Source organism: Protopterus annectens, chromosome 5.part0, assembly GCF_019279795.1.
Source record: "Protopterus annectens isolate FY-2018-M chromosome 5.part0, PAN1.0, whole genome shotgun sequence".
Lineage (NCBI taxonomy): Eukaryota > Metazoa > Chordata > Ceratodontiformes > Protopteridae > Protopterus > Protopterus annectens.
Genome location: NC_056735.1, coordinates 1,182,744,493 through 1,182,765,768, shown reverse-complemented (window position 1 = coordinate 1,182,765,768; position 21,276 = coordinate 1,182,744,493). Strand labels below are relative to the sequence as shown.

Genomic DNA, 21,276 nt, shown 5'->3' with positions numbered 1-21,276 from the left:
ATACCTGTGGAGACAAAGGCAGGTATAGTTCTTTAATTCTAATTACTTGGACTTTTCAGAGACCAGTAATCAATAGGGGACACACTTGCTGTTTATCAGTCCTCTGTCTCTGCAATATTTAATAAGTTCCTTGACATAATGCTTCTACACATAGATGTACAGATCCCCTTCAGTTGCTCAAAGTTTCAAAACTTTAAACTTCAAGTAGCCGAGACAATAAGATCAAAGTTTTGAAACTTTGAACGTTTTGAATGGAGATCACCATATAACATGGGATTGGATATTTACTGTTTTCCTCACTGTAGTGTGATCTCAAAGTTGGTATATTTATTTAGAAGGTGTGAGGGGTGCAGGGGGGCTTGCCCCCCCCACAAAAGCATAATATTTTTTTTTGTTGTTTTTATTTATTTTTTAATTTCCTGGTCTCGGCTGTTTGAAGTTTGAAGTTTTGAAACTTCGAGCTTTAGAAGTAGATCCAGATGTACATATGTGCACACCACAGGAGAGCTACCACCATGTGTGCCTTCTATGATATCACCTACTTCCCTGAGGTACTATACTAGGTACTAGTACTGTAGATTGTACAAATGTAGCAAAAAAAGCCCTAACTGTGGCCTGCAATCATAAAGTTTTGTGAATAGGAAGAACTACCACTCATCAAACTGCTACAAAGTATCTGATGCACACTGTGTTATAAGCAATGTGTCTCCACAGCATCCATGTAGTTTGAATGTGTTGCAAGTGATGATCATTGATACCCACTTCAGCCTTGGCTTACAATGCCTGTACATGTACAAAACCACCATAGTGTGGATGAACTGGAATATGATACCACACACACACACACACACACACACACACACACACACACACACACACACACACACACACACACACACACACACACACACACACAAAATTTGATACAGGTACAGTTGAATTATACTCATACATGGCCAACATTGAAGATGCAGCAATGTACATCAGTCTGGCAGTTTGGCATAGACGTTTAAGACTATAACTGTACTTTGCAGAAGTTCTGATTTTGATCCCCACAGCATCCATTTGTTTACTGTGTGACCAGAAACAAGTTGCATAACCAGACAATGCTCCTGGGCTGTCCACATGGACCAGTGTTGTACCCTGGTTAATAAACATTTTTAATTCAATTTTATTTTTTAATGAACACCATTATTAAGTGGTAGTGAGGTGGAACAGCTGCAAGAAGCAGTTGCACCCCACCTCAGACAGTGATGGACAAAGTACATGGCAGGACAGGTGAAGTAATGACATCTATTCCAGTACAATGGGCTCTGATCAGCAGTGACACACAGAATAAACATAATACATTTATCATTAATATTAGCCTGAGCTGTGCTCGTCAGTGCACGGCTGTGCTACATTGTACATTAGATATTCCTGCATATACCACACAAGTGAGATGGGGACATGATTCACAGATGTCATCTGGTGCACAGATACCTAGGTTCATGGGGACACATTGCTCACACCACACACACACACACACACACACACACACACACACACACACACACACACACACACACACACACACACACACACACACACACACATACATACACATTGGGTGGGGAGAGCATATAACAGGAGGTGGAGACAAGGGTCTATATGTGACTATGACCTTGGGCCACTCCAGTGGCTTGCTGCATCAGGATTTGGGGTCCATCTGGCAGGGATGGTGTGCAACTGTGTTGCCATGACTTGACTAGAGTTTCCCAGTAAGGGCTGCTTCCAGTAGACATTTGGTATTTTCCTCACCCACAAGGGGTGGTAGAGTGCCATACTGCAGGTGATTACTGTCTGCTCTGTGGTGATACCCCAACAGGGCCATCTTGAGTTATAGCCTAGCTCACTGTTGGACAATGCTGCCCATGTTGACAGTGATGGTGGCTCTGGCACTTCTTTGCATAGAGGTGGAAGGGGTGTGTGCACCCATAGACCTCATATGACAAATCAGCTTTGTACCTTCTGGCAGACCTGGATGATATCCTCATGAATCCTACACAAGACATTTTTAAAAATGTATTTGGAGAGCTGAATCAGTATAAATTAAAAATTACCTTAACAACCATGGTCATTTAACTGACATACATCATGACTTCTTTAAGGCTGACAGTAACCCTAATAGCTTTAATTTAATTCACCGATGTCATATATATATATATATATATATATATATATATATATATATATATATATATATATATATATATATATGGTTCCACTTGAAAACATCGAAATTCTAAACCATCGAAATTCATATGGTCGAGACCATATCACTGAGTGTTTAGAACATCAATGTTGTCAAGGGGAAGAAAAAGGTAAGTAAAAAAGGGAAAAAGCTAGTGTTTCTGCAGGGCAGCAAGGTGCCCTGCTCACTGTGTCTGTGAATGTGCCATCTCTGTAATGGCACTGCAGGCAGGGTATGGGAAATCTCCCGTTTAGCACTTCTGCATATAGCACTAAAATGGAGATTTCTCTTTACCCCACTGTAGTGCGATCTCGGAGTTGGTATATTAAAGTTGGGGGTGGTGAGGGGGCGGGGGCACAGCCCCCCACATGGGAGGTGCAGGGGGTGAAGCCCCCCTGCATAAAATAGTTTTTAGAGGTTTTTTTCCTTTTTTTACATTCCCTTTGAATCTTTGATGGTTTGAAACTCGATGTTCTGGTCTCAATGATCAGATTGATGTTTCAAGCTTTCGATGATTCAAAGTGGAACTATATATATATAATATATATATATATATATATATTCACTACAAAATTTCGAAATCCCAAAATCTCGAGTTTCAGAATATCGACTTTAGAATCTCGAGATCTTGGAATCTTGAAATTGTGAACCTCTCCCCACAGCACCACCCAACACACTAAAACATGTGTATCCGTGTATCCGTGCAGCAGTATTTCAACATTTGTAACGCAATGTACCAGCTATTATTTATAGTGGGACCAATTTACATTATGTTCTTAACTATGTATATGTTATCCAGTTTTCCAGTTTTATACTTATCACCTCTGTATTATTTTTACATACTGTTTGTACAGTGTTATGTTTTTTGCTATTCTCATGCACTATTTATTCATTTTTCTGTTTACCTCTGTTGCCTTCCAAATAGCTTTCTGTTTTATCTATTTATTAAGCCTGTGTAGCAATTGTGAGATTTTACTATCCAGGCCTCCTTTTTAAGTCAGTACTACTCATTTCATATGTTCATTGGTGGTTACTAGGCTAATGACCCCAGGGGGACCTTTTCAAGCGTAGCCCTGCTTCTTAAGGTGAGAATCCTGTATCTTGTGTCTACAGGTAAACACCTTAACCATTATGCCAACCCCCAACCCAAGTAATCATCATTGTCGTCCTCATGAAATGGTCAAAAACATCCTTATCTATCTAATTTGTTGTATACGCGAGTGAAAACATTGGTATAAGGCATCCCTTTTGCGGGATATTTCATCATCCGTTGTAGGTCAGTGTTATAGAGATGGCACCAAACCACTTCAGTAAAGAGTGGGACTGACCACAAAAGAGCTTCTGCTTTGCTGGGTAACGATAGTATGCAGTTAAACGGAAGTAAACAAGCTGGTGATGGAGCAATTGTTTTTACACTGCCCACCCAGCTTGTTAGACTGAAAAATATATATCACCAAACACAGAAAAGATCAGATATTGAGGACTTTACAGTGGGTACTTTTACATTATCAATCTATTAAATGTATATAAATCATTATTTTCTGTCTTTCATTTTAAAGTAATGGTATTAATGGATAACAACTGAATAATGTATGTAATGGTCCCAACCTCCACCTACCATTCTGACAAGGTGCAATCTGTTTGTTGAGTAATGTATATTTTGTCATATCTTACTGTATATGTAAAATATCTTTGGTATATGTTACTGTGTAGCCAAGCCAAAGTGATTTGTAAGTGCTAAGGAAGATGAAAAGGGTGTGAAGAGGCAAATGAACATCTACAGAAGGACTAGAGAGAGTGGAGAGATTCATAATGTAAATGGAAGGAATGGACAGATAGCATTATATGGCAAGAGTGCAGTGGATGAAGGGACCTTTTTGCTAAATAAAGAAGGTCATGAGAAGACAGCATTTTTGATAAATTTACTCATTCATTTTCCAATACCTGCTTTATCCAGTTGAGGGTCAAGACAGAACCTTATCCTGACACTTAATGAATGCAAAACAAAGAGACCAATCCTGGATATGATATCAGTATATCACAGGAGATTTACGCATACCCTCATTCACTGCATGGATCCTGTTGGAAGTTTGAAGCATCACCAATTCAAATATGGCAATGTCTCTGGAAAGTTGGAGGAAACTGGAGAATGTGGCAAAATCCCATATGGACAAAGAAAGGATATGCAAGCACCTCAACTGGGAATCAAACCGGAGCACCAAGCCCTGTGAAGCAGTAGTGCTAATCACTGTACTGCTGTACTATTTTTTAAACAGCACAAAATCCTGCAAGAACACATTCATGATTATTAAACAGATATAACACCTTGAACATTGATAAAGGATTCCCCTTGTAGATGGGTTTAGGCTTCATGCAAGGAAAATGAATAATCCTTTTATGTGTGAAATGCAGAATTTTAAGACAAATAAAGCTTGTTTTGGGAGTAGTACTAGTGTTATTGTGGTTAATTACAGTTTTCTGGTGGCACAGTGATTTTCCATCAGGCCAAACATACAGTTCCAATACTGAAATGAACTGGCATGACCTGTGAATAAACAAAAGAAAACAAAGTCACTCAAGCCAGAAAACCAAATAGGCAACTGATCAAAGGTTTTACCATCAAGCCAGAAGATTGAACATGCAACTTACTCATTTTTTTTTCTCATGTGGGGCAAAAAAACCACACTCCCCACACAAGGAGCTGTGTACCCTGTACTCCCTATATAACATAAGCACCTCCAAGGTCACAAAACATTAAGATAAAATTATACTAGTTATGTAGGTTTGCTTTTTTTGGTTTTCCAAGTTTGACAGAAAGAGCTTTGATGTGTCAGGCACTGACAATGTAAATGGCACCCATATATAGTGCACAATTTGTATATAATTATGCCTGCAGTGATGTACAAATTCTAACTTAGTTGTGTTATTCTTGTGACATCAGTGTAATCATTACAGACATTGGTGAAGCATATGACAATAGTGCTGTAAGCAGCATGCATGAGTCACCTCACAGGATGCAGTCACAGTACTGGGATCATACTCTCCAGGGAATGAACAGTGACGGATGTGTAAATGCTAAAGTGTTGTTTCTCAGAAAATAAAATTATGTATCTAAGACAGGTTTTAATCTTTGCAAGGCAAATCTTGCAGTACATTCTGAATGACTGGTCTGGTTAAACTCAGGCACTGCTATCCTCCTATCTTCGGGTATGTGTGCTAATAGATCTCTTGAGCTTTGCTGTTGAGGATACAGGTTATCACAGAAACCTCCCTATATGGCATTCATTTTGTTTGTTATGTTAAAATTTTGTTTGTGTGCAGGGTATGAAAGAATATTGCATCTTACACTAGCCCAGTCAGAGTTTTCTTTTTCATGCAGGTTTGGAAAAGTTTGGAATGCTAACTGTCATGATGTTGATGGACAGTATTCTAAACAGATTAACCTTATACCACTAGTAATGACAATGCTAGGCAACTCATGCAGACATTAAGAGTAGTAGGGATGAAGTAGACACAGTTATATTTATTCATTCAAATATTTATTAATGCGATAAGAGAACTGGCCACAAGGCCCTTTTTAGTCACTAATGGTGTACTCTCAAGACAACTAAGGTGAAAACACATGGAGTAAAACATGAATATAGACTATAGTAGCAACATTACTACAATAGTAACAAATAAAAGATAATAGCAACAGAAGACAATGAATTAAATGTAACAGTAACATAATAGAATGCATTTATAATTATTACATTGGGACTGCAAACATAGAGAGTTGTGATTGTTCATAGGTTAGTACTAGGCTAACTGCCCTTGTGAGCCATTTTAAGCCTAGCCAATTATCCCTTGTGAGATTCAAACCCTGCACCTTGTGTTTGTAAGGCAAACACCTTAACCATTAGGCCACCCTCCCAACCCAAAAGTTCATTGAAGCTTCCCTGACCGGGAATCGAACCCGGGCCGCGGTGGTGAGAGTGCCAAATCCTAACCACTAGACCACCAGGGAATCCCCTAAGTGTGTTTCCAATCCTAACCAAATTATTATGTGCACGAGGCATGGATGCCAAGAAATTCACCTTGAGAGTGATTAGAATTCCCTGTAGTGCATGGTGCTTTATCTGTTCCATGTGTTACCAGTTACAGAAAAAAATGCAGGAATGCAAAGCATTGTACCATCTTTTAAAGCCTTTGAAAGCGGGTAAAACACTAGCCCAGACAAATATAAAGCAGGCAGAAACAAAGTGTCCAGCTGAAGAACAACTGACCTTAAAAGTTGTTCCACACTTCATTATGTGACACTTTTTATGTGTGGCACAGAAAAAATATCTTTTGCCACTGTTGTTTGCTGAATGCTTCTGCTCTCTGTTAATCCATACATAGCACAAGACCTGATCTTGTCTTTTTTCTGTTTTTTTTTTTCATAATTGCACCGCCCCCCCCTTGCATTACATTCTTATTAATGTCAAAAATGTAACTTGTTATTAATTCACATTTGTAAGTTAGAGCAGACGATGTTATGTAGAAAGCAAGTAAAAGCACAGACTGTGCATCCATTCAGCACCTCTTAAATCAGTTGCAGTCATATTCTTTGAAATAAAAACATTTTTATTTTGAAAGGGTCTGTTACTGATCAACTTTTGTAGGAAGCCTAGATAATCCTGGATGTCCGCATAGCTATCAACCTCTTGAAAGCCTAAAATAGTGGGAGGAGAAAGGCCCAAAAATAGGGATGTATAAATATTGCTCTTATAACTTTGGAAAGTTGCTAGAACAGCAGTTTTTGAGTTAGCATATATTTTTTGAGGGCTATAAAGTCTGAAACCCAAAAGTGTGTCAGTATTTAGTGACTTAAGTCCCCAATGATTTGCCAGAAAACTGCAAATTTTATGAGGAACAGAGCAAAAATGTGAGACAAAAATTTGGACAAATGAGAGTTATGGATGTGGGTAAGTACTAGGCTAGCTGCTTTTGTGTGCCTTTTTAAGTCTAGCCAGTTTCTCTTAAAAGTGAGAATCAAACCCTGTACTTTTGGTAACACCTTAACTACCATGCTAAACCCCACCTTCTGCTTTCTTGGAAATTGGTATATATTTTCCTTATGGACTACTGTATGAAGTACCTTTAATATCACTGTCAAAGCTGGCATTAGGAGTTTTTTAGGTTCATAGGTTTGTACTAGGCTAATGCCCTTGTGGGCCATTTTAAGCATAGCCAGTCATCCCATCTGTGAATCAAACCCTGTACCTTATGCCTGTAAGGTAAATAACTTAAGCATTATGCTAACCCACATTTTTTGTAAGCAAACTGCTGTGGATTGAACCCAGGACCTCATACATCCCCCTCACATGTTGCTAGGTAAATCAATAAACATAGTTATTTATAAAATGCTGTAAGAGAAATTGTGTAAATAAATTGGTCAGTATTTTTCTGTTTAATTTCTTTACCTTACTTTGCAACATGCATTAGCCATATTTATTCTTTTTTCATAATTCCTATCCAATACCATTACAAATAAGAGAATTCAGCAGACTGGCACAGATTGTCAGTCTTGCTTTTATGCCTAGTCGTGTTTCTGAGGATGACTCAGCAAGGCAAACAGGGACACAGCAATGAAGCAAAACTTGTTTGTTTATTAAAAAACACTGAATGTTTTTATCTTTGTAATCAGAACCATAAACTGTGTTCACTGTTTGCTGGGCAACCATGCAATGGGTCATCTTTTACTTTCGCATTCGTTTTGACTCCAGGTAACATTTGGTGCTGCTTTGTCAAGTCACTCCGAAAGTACAGTGTCAGGAGATAAGGGTGGGTGTTCAGCACTGCCTGGTTGCATTTAATGGGTATAGAGCTTCAGGGTTCTTGTAAATGAAAGATGAACAAGACACGGCTGATGGTACCTTGTACACATGCAGTAAATGCTTCTTTTATTTATTTGTTTATTAATGCTTTATTGACTGGGTTAGTCCCAACAGGCTTTTTAGTTGAGACATGATGTGGTATTTATATTACTAGGGGAAAGGTGGCCAGGGTATAGGGGAACTTCTCCTACTCTTTTCAATAAGTGCTGTGGGATCTCTTGAATCCACCTGATCTACCACCAACTCAAGCAGATGGGACCTTGTTTAATGTCTCATCCGAAAGATGAAATACTATGTCATGCATCCTGGGTTTAATGTATGCTTATAAATGTGTATGTATTGTAGACATATGAGCATATGCTTGTCAATGTGTTTTATGTGCATAGAAATGAAAACACTGAAAATGATTCATATCAGACGTTGGAAAACTTGTCTACAACCGGTAGAGAATATACGTTCATTTTGTTCTGAGGACTACCTCCTTTTATTGATTTTGTTTTCAGGCTGACAGGTAAGCTGCTGCTTAGTCTAAGGACTCAGAATTGTGCCCTGAGCATGGATCCTGCTGTCAGCATCAAACCATGACTGCATCTGATACAGGGCTCGGTGTCAGCATCAAATCATGGCTGCATCTGATACAGGGCTCGGTGTCTTTTGCGTCTTGTCACCATTTCTTCTAGAGAGCTCCACCATGTCTGTTGCAGCATCCATTTTGTCTTGTGCCTTTTTTCTGTATTCTGTCAATCTCAAGCATCCTTTTTATTCAAATGAGTTTTATTTTTTATTAGGTTAGACAAAGAGTGTCGCTTGAGAAGAAAATAATATAGTGTACAACTCGTTACACTGATCTAAATTTTGCAAAGCATATAATATTTGTTTCACGCTTTTCGTAAAGAACACTATGCGTTGGCAGCCTGGTCAGGGGGATCTAATTACTTCTGCTTCAGGTCATACATTCAGAAAGCCTTGCTCTTTGTGGCTGTCACAGAAACAGGAGTGATGCATAAATTGGGTATAAGTAATACATGGTTGTCAATCATGGACAGTTATGCATCACTTTCTCTGAAACACCATATCATGTCTGATGCATTTTGCTCAAAGTGAGAACATGCAAAGATATTGGATTGAAATGACCTATAAAACTCACCTGATTCCTGAAAATGCAAGCTTTTTATTCAGGAGTGATGCACCTTACAGAGGTGTTTTGGGTGGGTGAGTCTATAATATCCTCATATCCAATCCATTGGTAGTTGAAGCGGGTAATACTGCACAAAATGACTAGAGGTTCGAGCACACACACTTCTGTAGTGTTGATGTGATCCAGGGTTCCCTATAAAAAAAAGTTAACACCCAAACCACAAAGAGTAAACTCCTTAATCCTAAAGAGTTCAGAAATGCGCCCTGGAACCAAAGTTCAAAATTACATCCCAGAACTATCATGTCACAATAAATAAAAGCCATGTCTTTTGTAGGGGGTGAGTCTCCACACCCCATTGCATGAAACTTTAGCCCCCCCCACACACACACACATCTTCTTTTAACTCAAACTGCAGTCTGAATGTAATGAAATTATAGGAAGTGCAGTATGGGAAAGTCAACAATGGACAAATGTGGCCTGGAAGATACTGGCCAACGAGGTAAAGGTTCATCATTTGTAAGGCAACTGCAGCCGGCGGTTATACAATACAGAATGGTGTGTATGCTATTCTTTGTTTACAGCAACAATCAGGAGTAAGGATGGCCTTCATTTGGTCATGTAAAGAGACTGAAAGGAGAGAGAAACATTAGAAATGTTATCCTGACATGGCATCTAGATAACATGTAAGCAGATGTTCATTTCATTTCTTCTACAGGCACTGCTTCAGTCGCCCACTCTGGAAGTTGTTAAAGAATTTTGACTCTGTTAAGGGATATCATCTTGATGCTCTTTGCCTTTTGGATCGAGTGAACACCGTTCACTGGCGGGAGGATGGTCAGAAGCTGGGCCTCACTTTTCAGCACCTGCAGGTAATGGTGGTAATGTGGAATATGCCATTTTTATTGATGGACAACTCTGTAGACACGCTCATGTTTTTAGTGGTTAAGAGATGCATTTGTGCGGTATTTTTATATCACTGATGCCTTAAGATAGTAGGTATACAAAGAGAAAGGACAAATAAAGCATATTATTTAAAGCATGTATTTATTTTAAAACATACTATTTTAAAACATGTCATGACACTCTGAAAGGTAAAAGGATTAATAGTTATAACCTTGCCGTACTGATTTAGAAATGAGACTTTATTGTTGCCAATGGCCTGTTAATGAATAAGTGAAAGAAATGTGACAAAGAGATGGTCATTAAGATAGCATTGCTGAAAGACTGATATTCACTGATGAGTCCTCAGTCAGAAGCAGAGTTGAATCTGCCTTAGCAGTATACAGTATCTGCATGTGAATTATTCTTTCAGTGCCTGGGATGGTGATAGACCTCAGTGATGCTGTATGCTGTTAAGGTACTCTTAACATTATCATTTCTGATGTTACTCCATATGGACTACCTACTACCTTCTATAGGCCCTGAGATGACCCCCTTCATGTGGAAAATGATGGATGTCTAAGGTGGTGAATCAAGTAGCTGCTTCTCATTTGTCAGCTCAGACAGCTCCAGTCCTTGATGCAGTGGGTTGCCAAAGCACATAGATTACTGCAGACTTCACTAGCATCAGAGAAACATAAGTCAAAATCAGTTGAAGAGATTGTGAGATCTGGTAGAATATTTCAGTTCCAAGAAAGAAACTAGCTGAGATGCTGTGAGGCACAGTGGTGCATGCATGTATGATAAAAACAAACAATTAAAATCTTGCAAAGGAACAGTACAAAAAATTCCATTAGTCATTGTATCTCTCTCATCTAGGCATCATTCCATATCTTACCAGATGGGTAGCAAACTGGCTCACTGACAGAACCCACCTAGTCAAAATAGGGGAAGTCACCGCAAGCAGTAGATCCGTAATGAGCGATGTACCCCATGGATAGGTCTTGGGGCCTCTGTTGTTTAGGATATTTTTCTGAGGTGCAGATCAAAACCAGTGGGCTATGGCTGACCAAGTTTGCAGATGACCGCAAGCTGGGTACTATCATCAGTTCCCCTAGTGATGTAGACATCCTCCAAGAGGGTCTCACCAAAACAAATGACTGGTGCCAGAAACATGGCCTCACACTGAATGCCAAAAAATGCATCATTATCCCCTTTGGGAAGAAAGACGTCCCCACAAATTATAACATTAATAATAATAAGGTCCTAAGCATGCAATAAGTTGTGAGGGACTTGGGAACCCAGATTGATAGCAAACTGACTTTTGACTCCATATTGCCTCCATTGTACGGAAAGCTTTCTATATGGCCCACCTCATTAGTATCTCATCCAGGGACAAGGTGGTCATAACATCCCTGTATTCTTCCCTTACAAGACCCATTAATGAGTACAATGCTCCTTTCAGCATGTACCTCACAAAGCACATGCAACAGTGGAGAGACCACAGAGGTTCCTCACCAGGAGAATCTAGGGCCTCAAACATCTACGCTACACAGACAGGTTAAAGGCCCTGTCCCTCTACTCAGTCTCCTACAGACTCCTCAGAGGTGACCTCTGTCTGGCCTACAAAGCAATCTCAGACCCTGCCTTGATGGGACTGCTGCATATCCGCAAGTCAAGGTCCACTCGAGTAATCCACAAGCGCGACCTCAACCTGGTCTCTCACATCAATAGGACTTGTTAGCAGGACAGATTTATGTCCCAGAGACTCCTCCTTTGATGGAATAGACTCCCTCTCCACATCAAGCAGAGTACCTCAGTAACCCTTTTTAAGTGCAACCTGGATAACTGGATGAGAAACAGAAAACCCACCCCTGGTATTCCACCTGTGTCCCTGCTGGACAGTGGCATTAGGTGCTGACTTGTTGGAACATGGGCTAAATTCATGGCTAGGCTTGTAAGGGCCTCAGGGCCAATAGCTTAGTAATGTCCTTTGAACCTATGATCCTATGATTGGTGGCCAGTACATTGAAGGCCACAAACTGATGCACATTCTCATTAAATACACATACTGCTCAAGCTTGTCTACTCATATAGAAGATGTGAATGTGTGCTGTAGTAGGACTAACTAATTTCTGTCTGATATGGCAACTGCTTCTTACAATGCACGTGAGTTGCAAGATTTAATGTAGAAACATGATTGTATGTAAAAGCATGTTGGTAAGTATGTGCCTGGTAGAATTTTTGCAGGTGTGTGTGTGTGTGTGTGTGTGTGTGTGTGTGTGTGTGTGTGTGTGTGTCTGTGTGCACCTAGAAACATGTTGGTGAGTCTTGTCTGTGTGTGACTGGCGGTAAATACAACTGTGCAACACAAACAGTGGTCTATCTAGACACATGTACTTCATGTTTTGCTTTTTACACAGGCAAGACCAAAAATGCTCTGAATAAATGAATATACCAACACCCTTACAGCATACAGCAACAAGACAATAAGAATGCACTGGCAAGGAATTTCACTATATGCCCAGGGTTCAACAAATTTGTTTTGTTAGTACTTGAACAGATTTAGGTGGCTCCTTATGTTGGGGATTAGCAAAACAAACTTTTACACTGGGAAATGTTTTGGCAACTTAGACTGGATACAGCCAATTCACCCGGTCTCAATGAATGCATTTCAATCAGTGAACTTAAAAAGCGAGGTAGTACATTGTGATTGCTGCTCTTAGTTTTATGTGGGTCACTGTATTTTATTTTATTTTAGTTCAGTTTATGCCAAACTAATAATTTTTTGCTAATTTTCTGCTAGTTGTTTTCCAGCCTTTTCTTAGCTATAAGTTTAAATAAGTCTTGAAGGCGGGTACTTCACCAGTAAATCAATGATATCATGACATTACATTTCGATTGGTTGTTTCTGGGGGTGTGATGTTTCAATCATTTTAGAAGGAAGTGAGGAAACTTTAAAAGGAGTGAGAGGGTTTCATTCATGTTTCTGATGATGTCTGTATAAGTCGATGAAAGTGCTCATCCGTGATTTTACTTAATCAAATAAACATGTATTTTGAGGACCTGTAGTTGGTTTGACTTGCTGGTTGTTTTTGTTTTTTTTATCTACATGAATCATTTAATCAACATGACAGAATATTTTATAAGTAAGCAAGTTGTAGCTTGTATTCAAAATACCTATGCAGTAAAGTAGTATGTGAAATCTAAGTGATATCTGCAGTGCAAACTATAAAATTACTTTCGGTTAATTTTGTTGAATGACTGCCAAAATCTGAATCTAATTAACCCTCCGATAAGATTACCTATTTAGTGACCCACTGTAAAATAATATACTAGCATTTTATGTGCCTAAACTGTTAATAATATTAAATTAGCAAATGTACATTATTTAATCACTTTGTGAACTCATATGGTACAACATATGCATTTCATGTCTAGCAAAGTATGCAACTGTTTAGGTTTCCCAGCTAAGTATTCAAACATTTTTAAATTAATTAAAGTTTTAAATGTAATTTTTGCATAACTATCAACAATCAAACTGGAGGGGAGGTCTTTCCTTGGATTATCATGTATTTCTTTAGGATTCTTTTCATCTCATTGTGTACATTGTGTAAATATGTTATGTTAATTTTGATCCACTTCAAACAAGTGGTTGCATGGGTTAGGCCAGGGGCACTATTGGGAGAGATAAGCATAGTTTATTTATATTTATTTTTATTAAGTTTGTTACAAATGTGAAATATGGCTTTAACAATTTATGTTAAGAATGCATCATGTTACACAGATGCGGGATGGCCATGTATTGTAATCTCTTTATGCACTGCCACACTCTACTGGCCAAAAACAGTACACTGAAGTAATTGTTTTGTATTACCTTTATAATCAGGTCTGTGCTTTTTTTTGGTGGGGGGGGGCAGGGACTGAGGGTCAGAAAAGTGTTTGCTATCTCTGATTTGGTTTTCACATTATTGTTATTATTATTATTATTGTTATTATTATTATTATTATTATTATTATTATTGTTATTGTTATTATTATTATTGTTATTATTATTATTATTATTATTGTTGTTATTATTATTATTATTGTTATTGTTATTAGTATTATTATTATTATTATTATGACAGATGGCTTAATACTAGGAAACTTATTAGTAGCTCAAGGGTAGCTCTAGCATATATGGACAGTTAAGAGTAAATAGACAAGCAACATGTTTTTATGGGGAGCAGTAAACCAGAGTACCCAGAAAAATTATTACAGAGACACAGGCAGAAAACACAAACTCCACTCAGACAACAACCAGAGGTCGGAACCGAAAACATGAGGCAGACATTTTGACCAGAAAGCCACTGTGGAATTGCACATGTAGAGCCGAAATGAAAGTTAAAAACTAGAGCCTTTTAGAACACATTGAAGGTATTAATTAGGAATAAGTCCCTTAAACATTTTATTAACTACAACCTTTTATTTAGGGATATGTGGAAGCATGTACCTAAAATGGTGAAACATTCCTACTGAGGGTCTAAACAGAAATACAAATTCATTCTTACTATAAAGCAAAGTGGAAGTATTTTGTTAGGAAAAGAAAATTTGTATTATTTCTCAAAAAAAAAGAAAAATAATAATAATATGCTGTATTTACAAGCAGCTCTCTTTTATGTCCAAAGGGACTGTAGTTCTGTTTTTACAGTGTCATTTTTTTCTTTCTCTGTACAGACAATATTGCTGTGGGCTGCCAGCTTCTTTCTGTCCCCCGAAGACTGGCAAGAACTCAGTTCAGCAGTGTATCGTCTCCTGGTTGTCCTTATACGGTGTCTAGCAATGAGCAAACTTCCCAGCTTCCTTTATCCCCACATCAACCTCTTCCAAGATGAGAACATTGACCTTAAGCCTCTCTACTGGAAGGTACTGGAATTTGCTAACTGCCCAGAACAGTTCCTACACCTGCACGTGACTCATATGGTTAAGACAACAAAGCAACGCATGGACACCTATGCTCAGACAGTGCTGGAGACACCAGATCAGACGGGAGAACTGTGGAGCACAGCTTACTTCGATGTCCTTCTCAGTAAGGTAGCAACTTGCATCCTGTTTTATCCAATGTCTATACTGCTCTAAAATGTTATGATTATACATCTGTTTAGTATAGGTAAGTGGCTTTAAAATGAACCTCAGAACTCCATACTGTTTAGATTCATATTATTTTATGTATTCCTCAGGACATATTCTTGTCCCTTGACTTTATACTAGAGTTAATCTAGACAATAGATTTCTTCATTTGGGTCTAATCCCTTCTGAAGAGGCAATTACACAGCCAAGGGTAATTCAGTTTAGTGCACATATTCTGCAGGCTATGCAGAGCTGCTATGCTGTTGAAATTAAAAGTTGTGCTCTTTCTCTTCAGTTAGAAAGGACAGATAGCAGCTTATGGCAATGCCTTTATCCATGTCCATGTCAACAAACTGGCATCCCTCTACAGAAGTACCTACTGTGGCTGTTATGGAGCAATTTTTTCTTCTTGGCTCACCAATATCATGAAAAGCATTATGACAGCATGGAGAACTGAATACTTGTGAAAAAGAGGAGACTAATTTATTTTGTAATTATTTCCTTTTGTTGACCAACTTGTCTAGTTGGCCTGGCTTATTTTTTGTGGAACACCAGGGAACAAAGCCCCAGTACAGCATGCAAAATCTTATATACTGATACATTAGATAAGGAAAACAATACATATAAATACAAAATTGCAAAAGTATAGAAGTGATTTATTATCAGGGAACGTAATCAATACTTTAAATGGAGATAGACTAATGTCACTATAATGGCAGCCTTGAAGGTGTTGTAGAAGAAGTGAAAGTGTAGGGCTGCAAGAGGGAGGAAGATAGTATGGAGCAGGCAGAAAGAAGGCACAACACCTGAATGAACAATACTAGGTGTTCAGAGGAATGTTTCAAGTGTGAGTACAGATAAGCTTCAGTTATTGCAGTCACTCCGGGTACAGTGATTTGGAGAATGTGGAGGGAGAAATTGCAGTGGATAGTAGAACAGAAGGGCAGCACAATGATTTGGTGGCAATATCTCAGGTTTACAGCTCCAAAGTCCAAGATTTAAGCCTTACCTTCGGTGATTGCCTATGGGGAGATTTCTGCGGGTACTTAAGTTATCTTCCACATTTGATAGGCAGCAAAAAATCCCACCCTTGCCATTGTGGTCTGGATTGTGGCTAAATAATGCCTGAGAACCAGTTCATTCTGAATTGACAAATAATTATTTAATGTAAGAGAAGATGGACTTAAGATGCAAAAAAAAGAGGAAGGCAGGTTATGTTATAGAAGAAGAGAGTGCTTGGACAACAGCTGGCAGGTCTATATATATACTATTCTGAGATTACTGTACCCCTATGTAAGGTATTGACATGCAGAGAGGAAGTAGACTGTTGATAAGCAGAGGCATTCAGGTAGTCCCATAAGTACTGCTCCATTGTCATTTAAACATGACTTGAAGTTGGACAAAAGAGGACGTGTTCTGTCAGTCAGCCTGATTTCCTTAGATGGAGAGTTCAAGATGGTGGAGCGGTATGAAGCACAGTGGCCATTCCACTATCTTTGTCATTTTTAATGGTGTAATGAAGGTTGACTGCATCTCCATTCTCTGGGTTTGGGGGGTGGGGTACTATTTTAGTGAAAGAGAAGTACAGAAAGCAAATGATAAAGTGTGGTAATTGGGCTTTTCTGGGAAGTGTGACAACTGGGCTTTTCTGGGAAGTTCAGGTCACCCAGGTTTCCTGAGGGAAATGCATCAATGTTTCCTTCAATGAACTTGGCAGCCTGGTGATATTTTTCCAGTATTCAAGAGGCTGGATTGGAGACTGATGTAAAGGCAGAGACATTCAGAGGTCTGCAAACATTAAGACAATAGAAGACATGAACAGCATTACTGAAGATGTTCCACTACATTGTTTTTCATTTGCTTATGTATGGTTACTAATGTGTTTCCCTGCTTCAGTTTCAGGAGTACCATATTCAAGATGCAGCTAGAACCGCCACTATGAAGGAAACTTGGCTTAAAATTGGAGGGATGGATGAAGATAAGAAGTAATCCATGTGATCTCTTCAGCTGGCACAATTTGAGAATAGCAACTGCCTTGACATCACATACTCATGTAGCGATGAACTTTTGATAAACATCTTTAGCCGACAAAAGAATGGAACCACCTCTGTTACGACCCTCATATTATTTACATAAGCTGGTTCCAGCTGCCTTAAATGCTGTCGATCTTTCTTTCACTTGGATAAAGACAATATAGATCAGAATACGGAATAATGTCAGTGTTTGTTTTCTAGGTGACACAAGCAGGACTTGAGAAAACTCCTTCTTGCTTTATTTCACCACAAAAATTTACATGAAGTATTGGTCATAGTTCTGTTCTAAAATTATTTTTACAGCATTTCATTATAATTACGTGAGATGAGATTTGACTTTTTGGAATTCATGAGATGATCTCTTCTTCAAATTTCAGTCCTAATTAATCTTGACTGCCTTTAAGACTGCTCTTAATACAATATTGTAATGTTTACAATGTCACACTGTTCACTTCTTTTTTTTTTCTGCCATACATCTTCATAGCATGGTGTTACTGAGCTGAGATTCTGTTATTTGTAAAACAACAGTGAATTATTTAGTAGGCTGCCACTGTGTTTGATATTGGTATCACTTTCAACAAAGTTATGTGTTTCTTCTTAAAAAATATTTTATTCCTGAGTTGTTTCCAGCTGACAGGTTGATAGATGACCCTTACAAATGGCATGCACTGTCAATGATGGATGTTTCTGGAAAGAATTTGATTGTTTATACCAGCAGTACAAAGGATTATTTCCCCAAAGTTAGTTTATCATAAGATACATATGGATTAACTGTTGTGAAAATTCATAGAACGTAAAACTTGCAAGAGTCCCCCCATTTAAAAATATTCTCATGTAGGATTTAATTCTATTCCTTATAAAAGACTGTATATCTTGGACCAACTGTAGAAATGCAAACTGTTCTAATGTGCTAAAATGCTGTGAAAAATCATTATAGTTACTGAAGTCTGATTGAACTTTTTGGCACTTTTCAGTGTTTTTTTCCTATTTTTCATTTGCACGTATTATAAACTTAGTATTAAGCAACGATCTTTGTACAGTAAAGGATAAATATAAATCAACATAGTAGTTAATGTTATAAACACAAACAACAGCCTCTAACCACCATATACACCTTGGTCTGTATGCAGTTTCACAGTCTGTGTATATCAAAGCTTGAATGGATTATGTAATCCATTTCTTGATGCGGATAAGCCTGATAAACCCAAATGTCTCTTTGCATGGGCAGCCCAGGAACACTGCCTAAAGTAATTCAAACCTTGGACTACAGGATGAGGTTTGTTAGTAGATCAAAGCCTTAACAGTTACATTAAACTTTGATTCCATTTAAAAGATTGACAACCGGAAAACAAAATCACGTATTATCAAACTAAAAAGATCAGATATTGAAAATAACTGATTCCCTAATCAATGTACAAAGTCAAACTCTTATAACTGAAATTATGTAAGACAGTAAATCACTAAATAATGACTTACAACTATAATTATGATGTAACACTAAACAGTTTGGCATTATCAATAGACCAGGGCTGGCCTTTGGTCAGCTGGTACCCTATGCAAAGGGCTCTACAGTGCCCCCCACACCACCCATTGCCCCCATCTTGGTCTACCTACACCATCCAGATTACCTTTTTTCTTCATTTTTCTCAGTTTGCCTTACTCGCCTAGTTGGCCTATGTCTAAAGCCGGCTATGCAATACACATTTTACCTGCTGTTGTTTTATTCAGTATCTTGTACTTGAGAGTAACTATGTTTTCTTAATAAAATATGTTCTGTACCTTTGTTTACATTATGAAAGTTGTATATTGAACTCATCAGTATGTCTCTTCCAGCTTTAATCTTTTTCATTTTCATTACAAATGTCACTATCTTTACCCAATTTCAAAATATAAGTGCACATGCTTTATTCTGCGCCCCTTAATGTGGGGGTGGGGTGGACTTTGTTGCCCTTATTTCCAAACTTATTTCATATTCTAACTCCTTGCTGGAATGCAGCAAAATAACTTTACTGTTGGTATCAGCATTTTCCCTTTTTTGAGGTTGTGTGACCCCAGAATTGGAATATGACTGAGATGGGTGTGGGGATGCAGTCCTGATTTGATTTGAGGGGCTTTTCCCAACTGTGATTTATGGAATACATACTTAAAATTCATATTGTAATTTTTTTTTCAAGGTTTTGTTATTGAATGTTGTTATTAATCTGGAGTTTTCTGTTTGACCATTTTCACACTGGCCTTTCATTATCAGTACTGTGAATGGAATCCACAAAACTGCTGTCATGTTTTGTAAAAAAATAACCACTTTATTGTACCATTGATAAGCTTTGAAGTTCAGGCTTTCCTGGTCCTTAACTGGCCACCTACTTTGATATACTTCTAGTTGTACCATCGTGCAAGGTCCACACCTGGGGAGGTGGCTGTAATTAAGATGTATCCTGGTCATAAAACAGATACACAGACCTTGTTTGTTTGTAAAAATGTTATACTTGTAACTTATGTATTTGTAAAAGTATTTCTTCTAGTAATATTCTCTTTATCTGATTGTTTACTTCTGTGAAATATAATATTCTGAATGTTTAAGTTACACATTTTGCATATGATTAAAAAAATACTACAATTAGGCTAATTTAGCAATTCTGGTACTCTGGTCAGGGTTTCTATGATCTGTCTCTAGCAGGCCAGAATATAGAAAAAATGTCTTTCTAGAGTATGTTATTCATACCTTGACATACCCACACGCTGTAACTGCATTTCTGACATGTTTACAGTTACTGTACTCATTATCCATGTAATCTACAAATTAAGTGTATTACAGATATTTCCCTGTTTGTTTCATAATGTTTAAAGTCCTAATTTTCTTTGCGTAACAGATTGATACCAATTTTAAATTAAATGGAGAGCAGTAATGAAACACTGAGAAAATACAGGCATACATTTGATGATCAGTGAGCATATCCTTACTCAATGAAGTTACAAACTGCGGTAATTTTACCACTTTTATACAAAAATACAGAAAAGCAAGAAAATAAATTATTCAGTATTTCATAACCTCCATTTAATGGTATGGCTTTTCAGTGAACAAATGAAAACGTGCCTTAATCCCTACCAGACACTGTATAACCTTAGTTTTATTAAAAAAAGACTATTATTTAGCATGAATTTTGTTGTCCTGTTAACTACACAATAATGAAACATAAATAAGCGTTGTGTTCTGACTGGCATAAAAGAATCTGTTTGTATGTTTGTATGTTTGTATTCCTTGTAATATATATCCTTTTTATTCATTTATTGAGTAATAAATATGTCATTATATTAAGGAATTCATATTATTTTTATAAATAAAATCTATAATACGTTGACTTCATCATGCCTTTGTTTTTCTTAACGTACCTTCTGCAGGCTATATGGATTACATAGTATATTATTCCAAAGGAACTAGTAAGTAAGTATGTTCACCATGTCTTGAAATGGAAGAATGTGCCCAGGTATGGCCAGCCTACTTGCAGATTAACACAAGCATTTGTCTGTTCTGAATGTTGACTGCATGGATGATAAATTATAGCCATATGGTAGGAAGGAGGTAGACAGAGACATACAGAAAAAGACTTATAGACAGTTATGTACCATACAAAAATCACAGGGTAACAACTAATTTTGAGAATTAATAGTCTGCCCCTCTCTCAAGAACAGTATGAGTTTCAGTAGTGATTACCCCTATCTGTATCCTGATTAATGCTTAGAAGAAAGGTTTTCCTGGGATTTTGAATACAATGTGTGCTTTGCTGCACATATTTTACAAGCAGAATGCACATTTAAAAAAAATCAAGAAATATTAATAAAACTACAGAAACAAAAGTATCGCCCCTTTGTACAGTGCATCATGAAATTGCTTGTAATAGAAATTAACCATATCCTAACAGCAGTAGTTAGAGACCAAGTACTGAACAGACTTTAGGTGACTTTTTGCGATTGATATTACATGTAATAGTAGGAAAGCTGTGTTTATTATGGGCACTTTCAAAG

At 37.8% G+C, this 21,276-nt stretch overlaps 1 protein-coding gene and 1 non-coding gene across 2 annotated transcripts in view; one reads left to right on the top strand and one right to left on the bottom strand.

Moving 5' to 3' along the window:
* Positions 1–18,668, top strand: part of MAB21L4 (mab-21 like 4) — a 62,604-nt gene extending 43,936 nt beyond the window's left edge. The window contains exons 3-5 of the mRNA XM_044071051.1: positions 9,945–10,098; positions 14,828–15,184; positions 17,117–18,668. Of these exons, the coding sequence (XP_043926986.1) occupies positions 9,945–10,098; positions 14,828–15,184; positions 17,117–17,209 (604 nt within the window). The 3' untranslated portion in view covers positions 17,210–18,668. The remainder of the gene's footprint in view (positions 1–9,944; positions 10,099–14,827; positions 15,185–17,116) is intronic.
* Positions 6,168–6,239, bottom strand: TRNAE-CUC. Its single transcript has one exon. It is a non-coding gene; the product is annotated as a tRNA-Glu (tRNA).
* Positions 18,669–21,276: the final 2,608 nt, after the last annotated feature.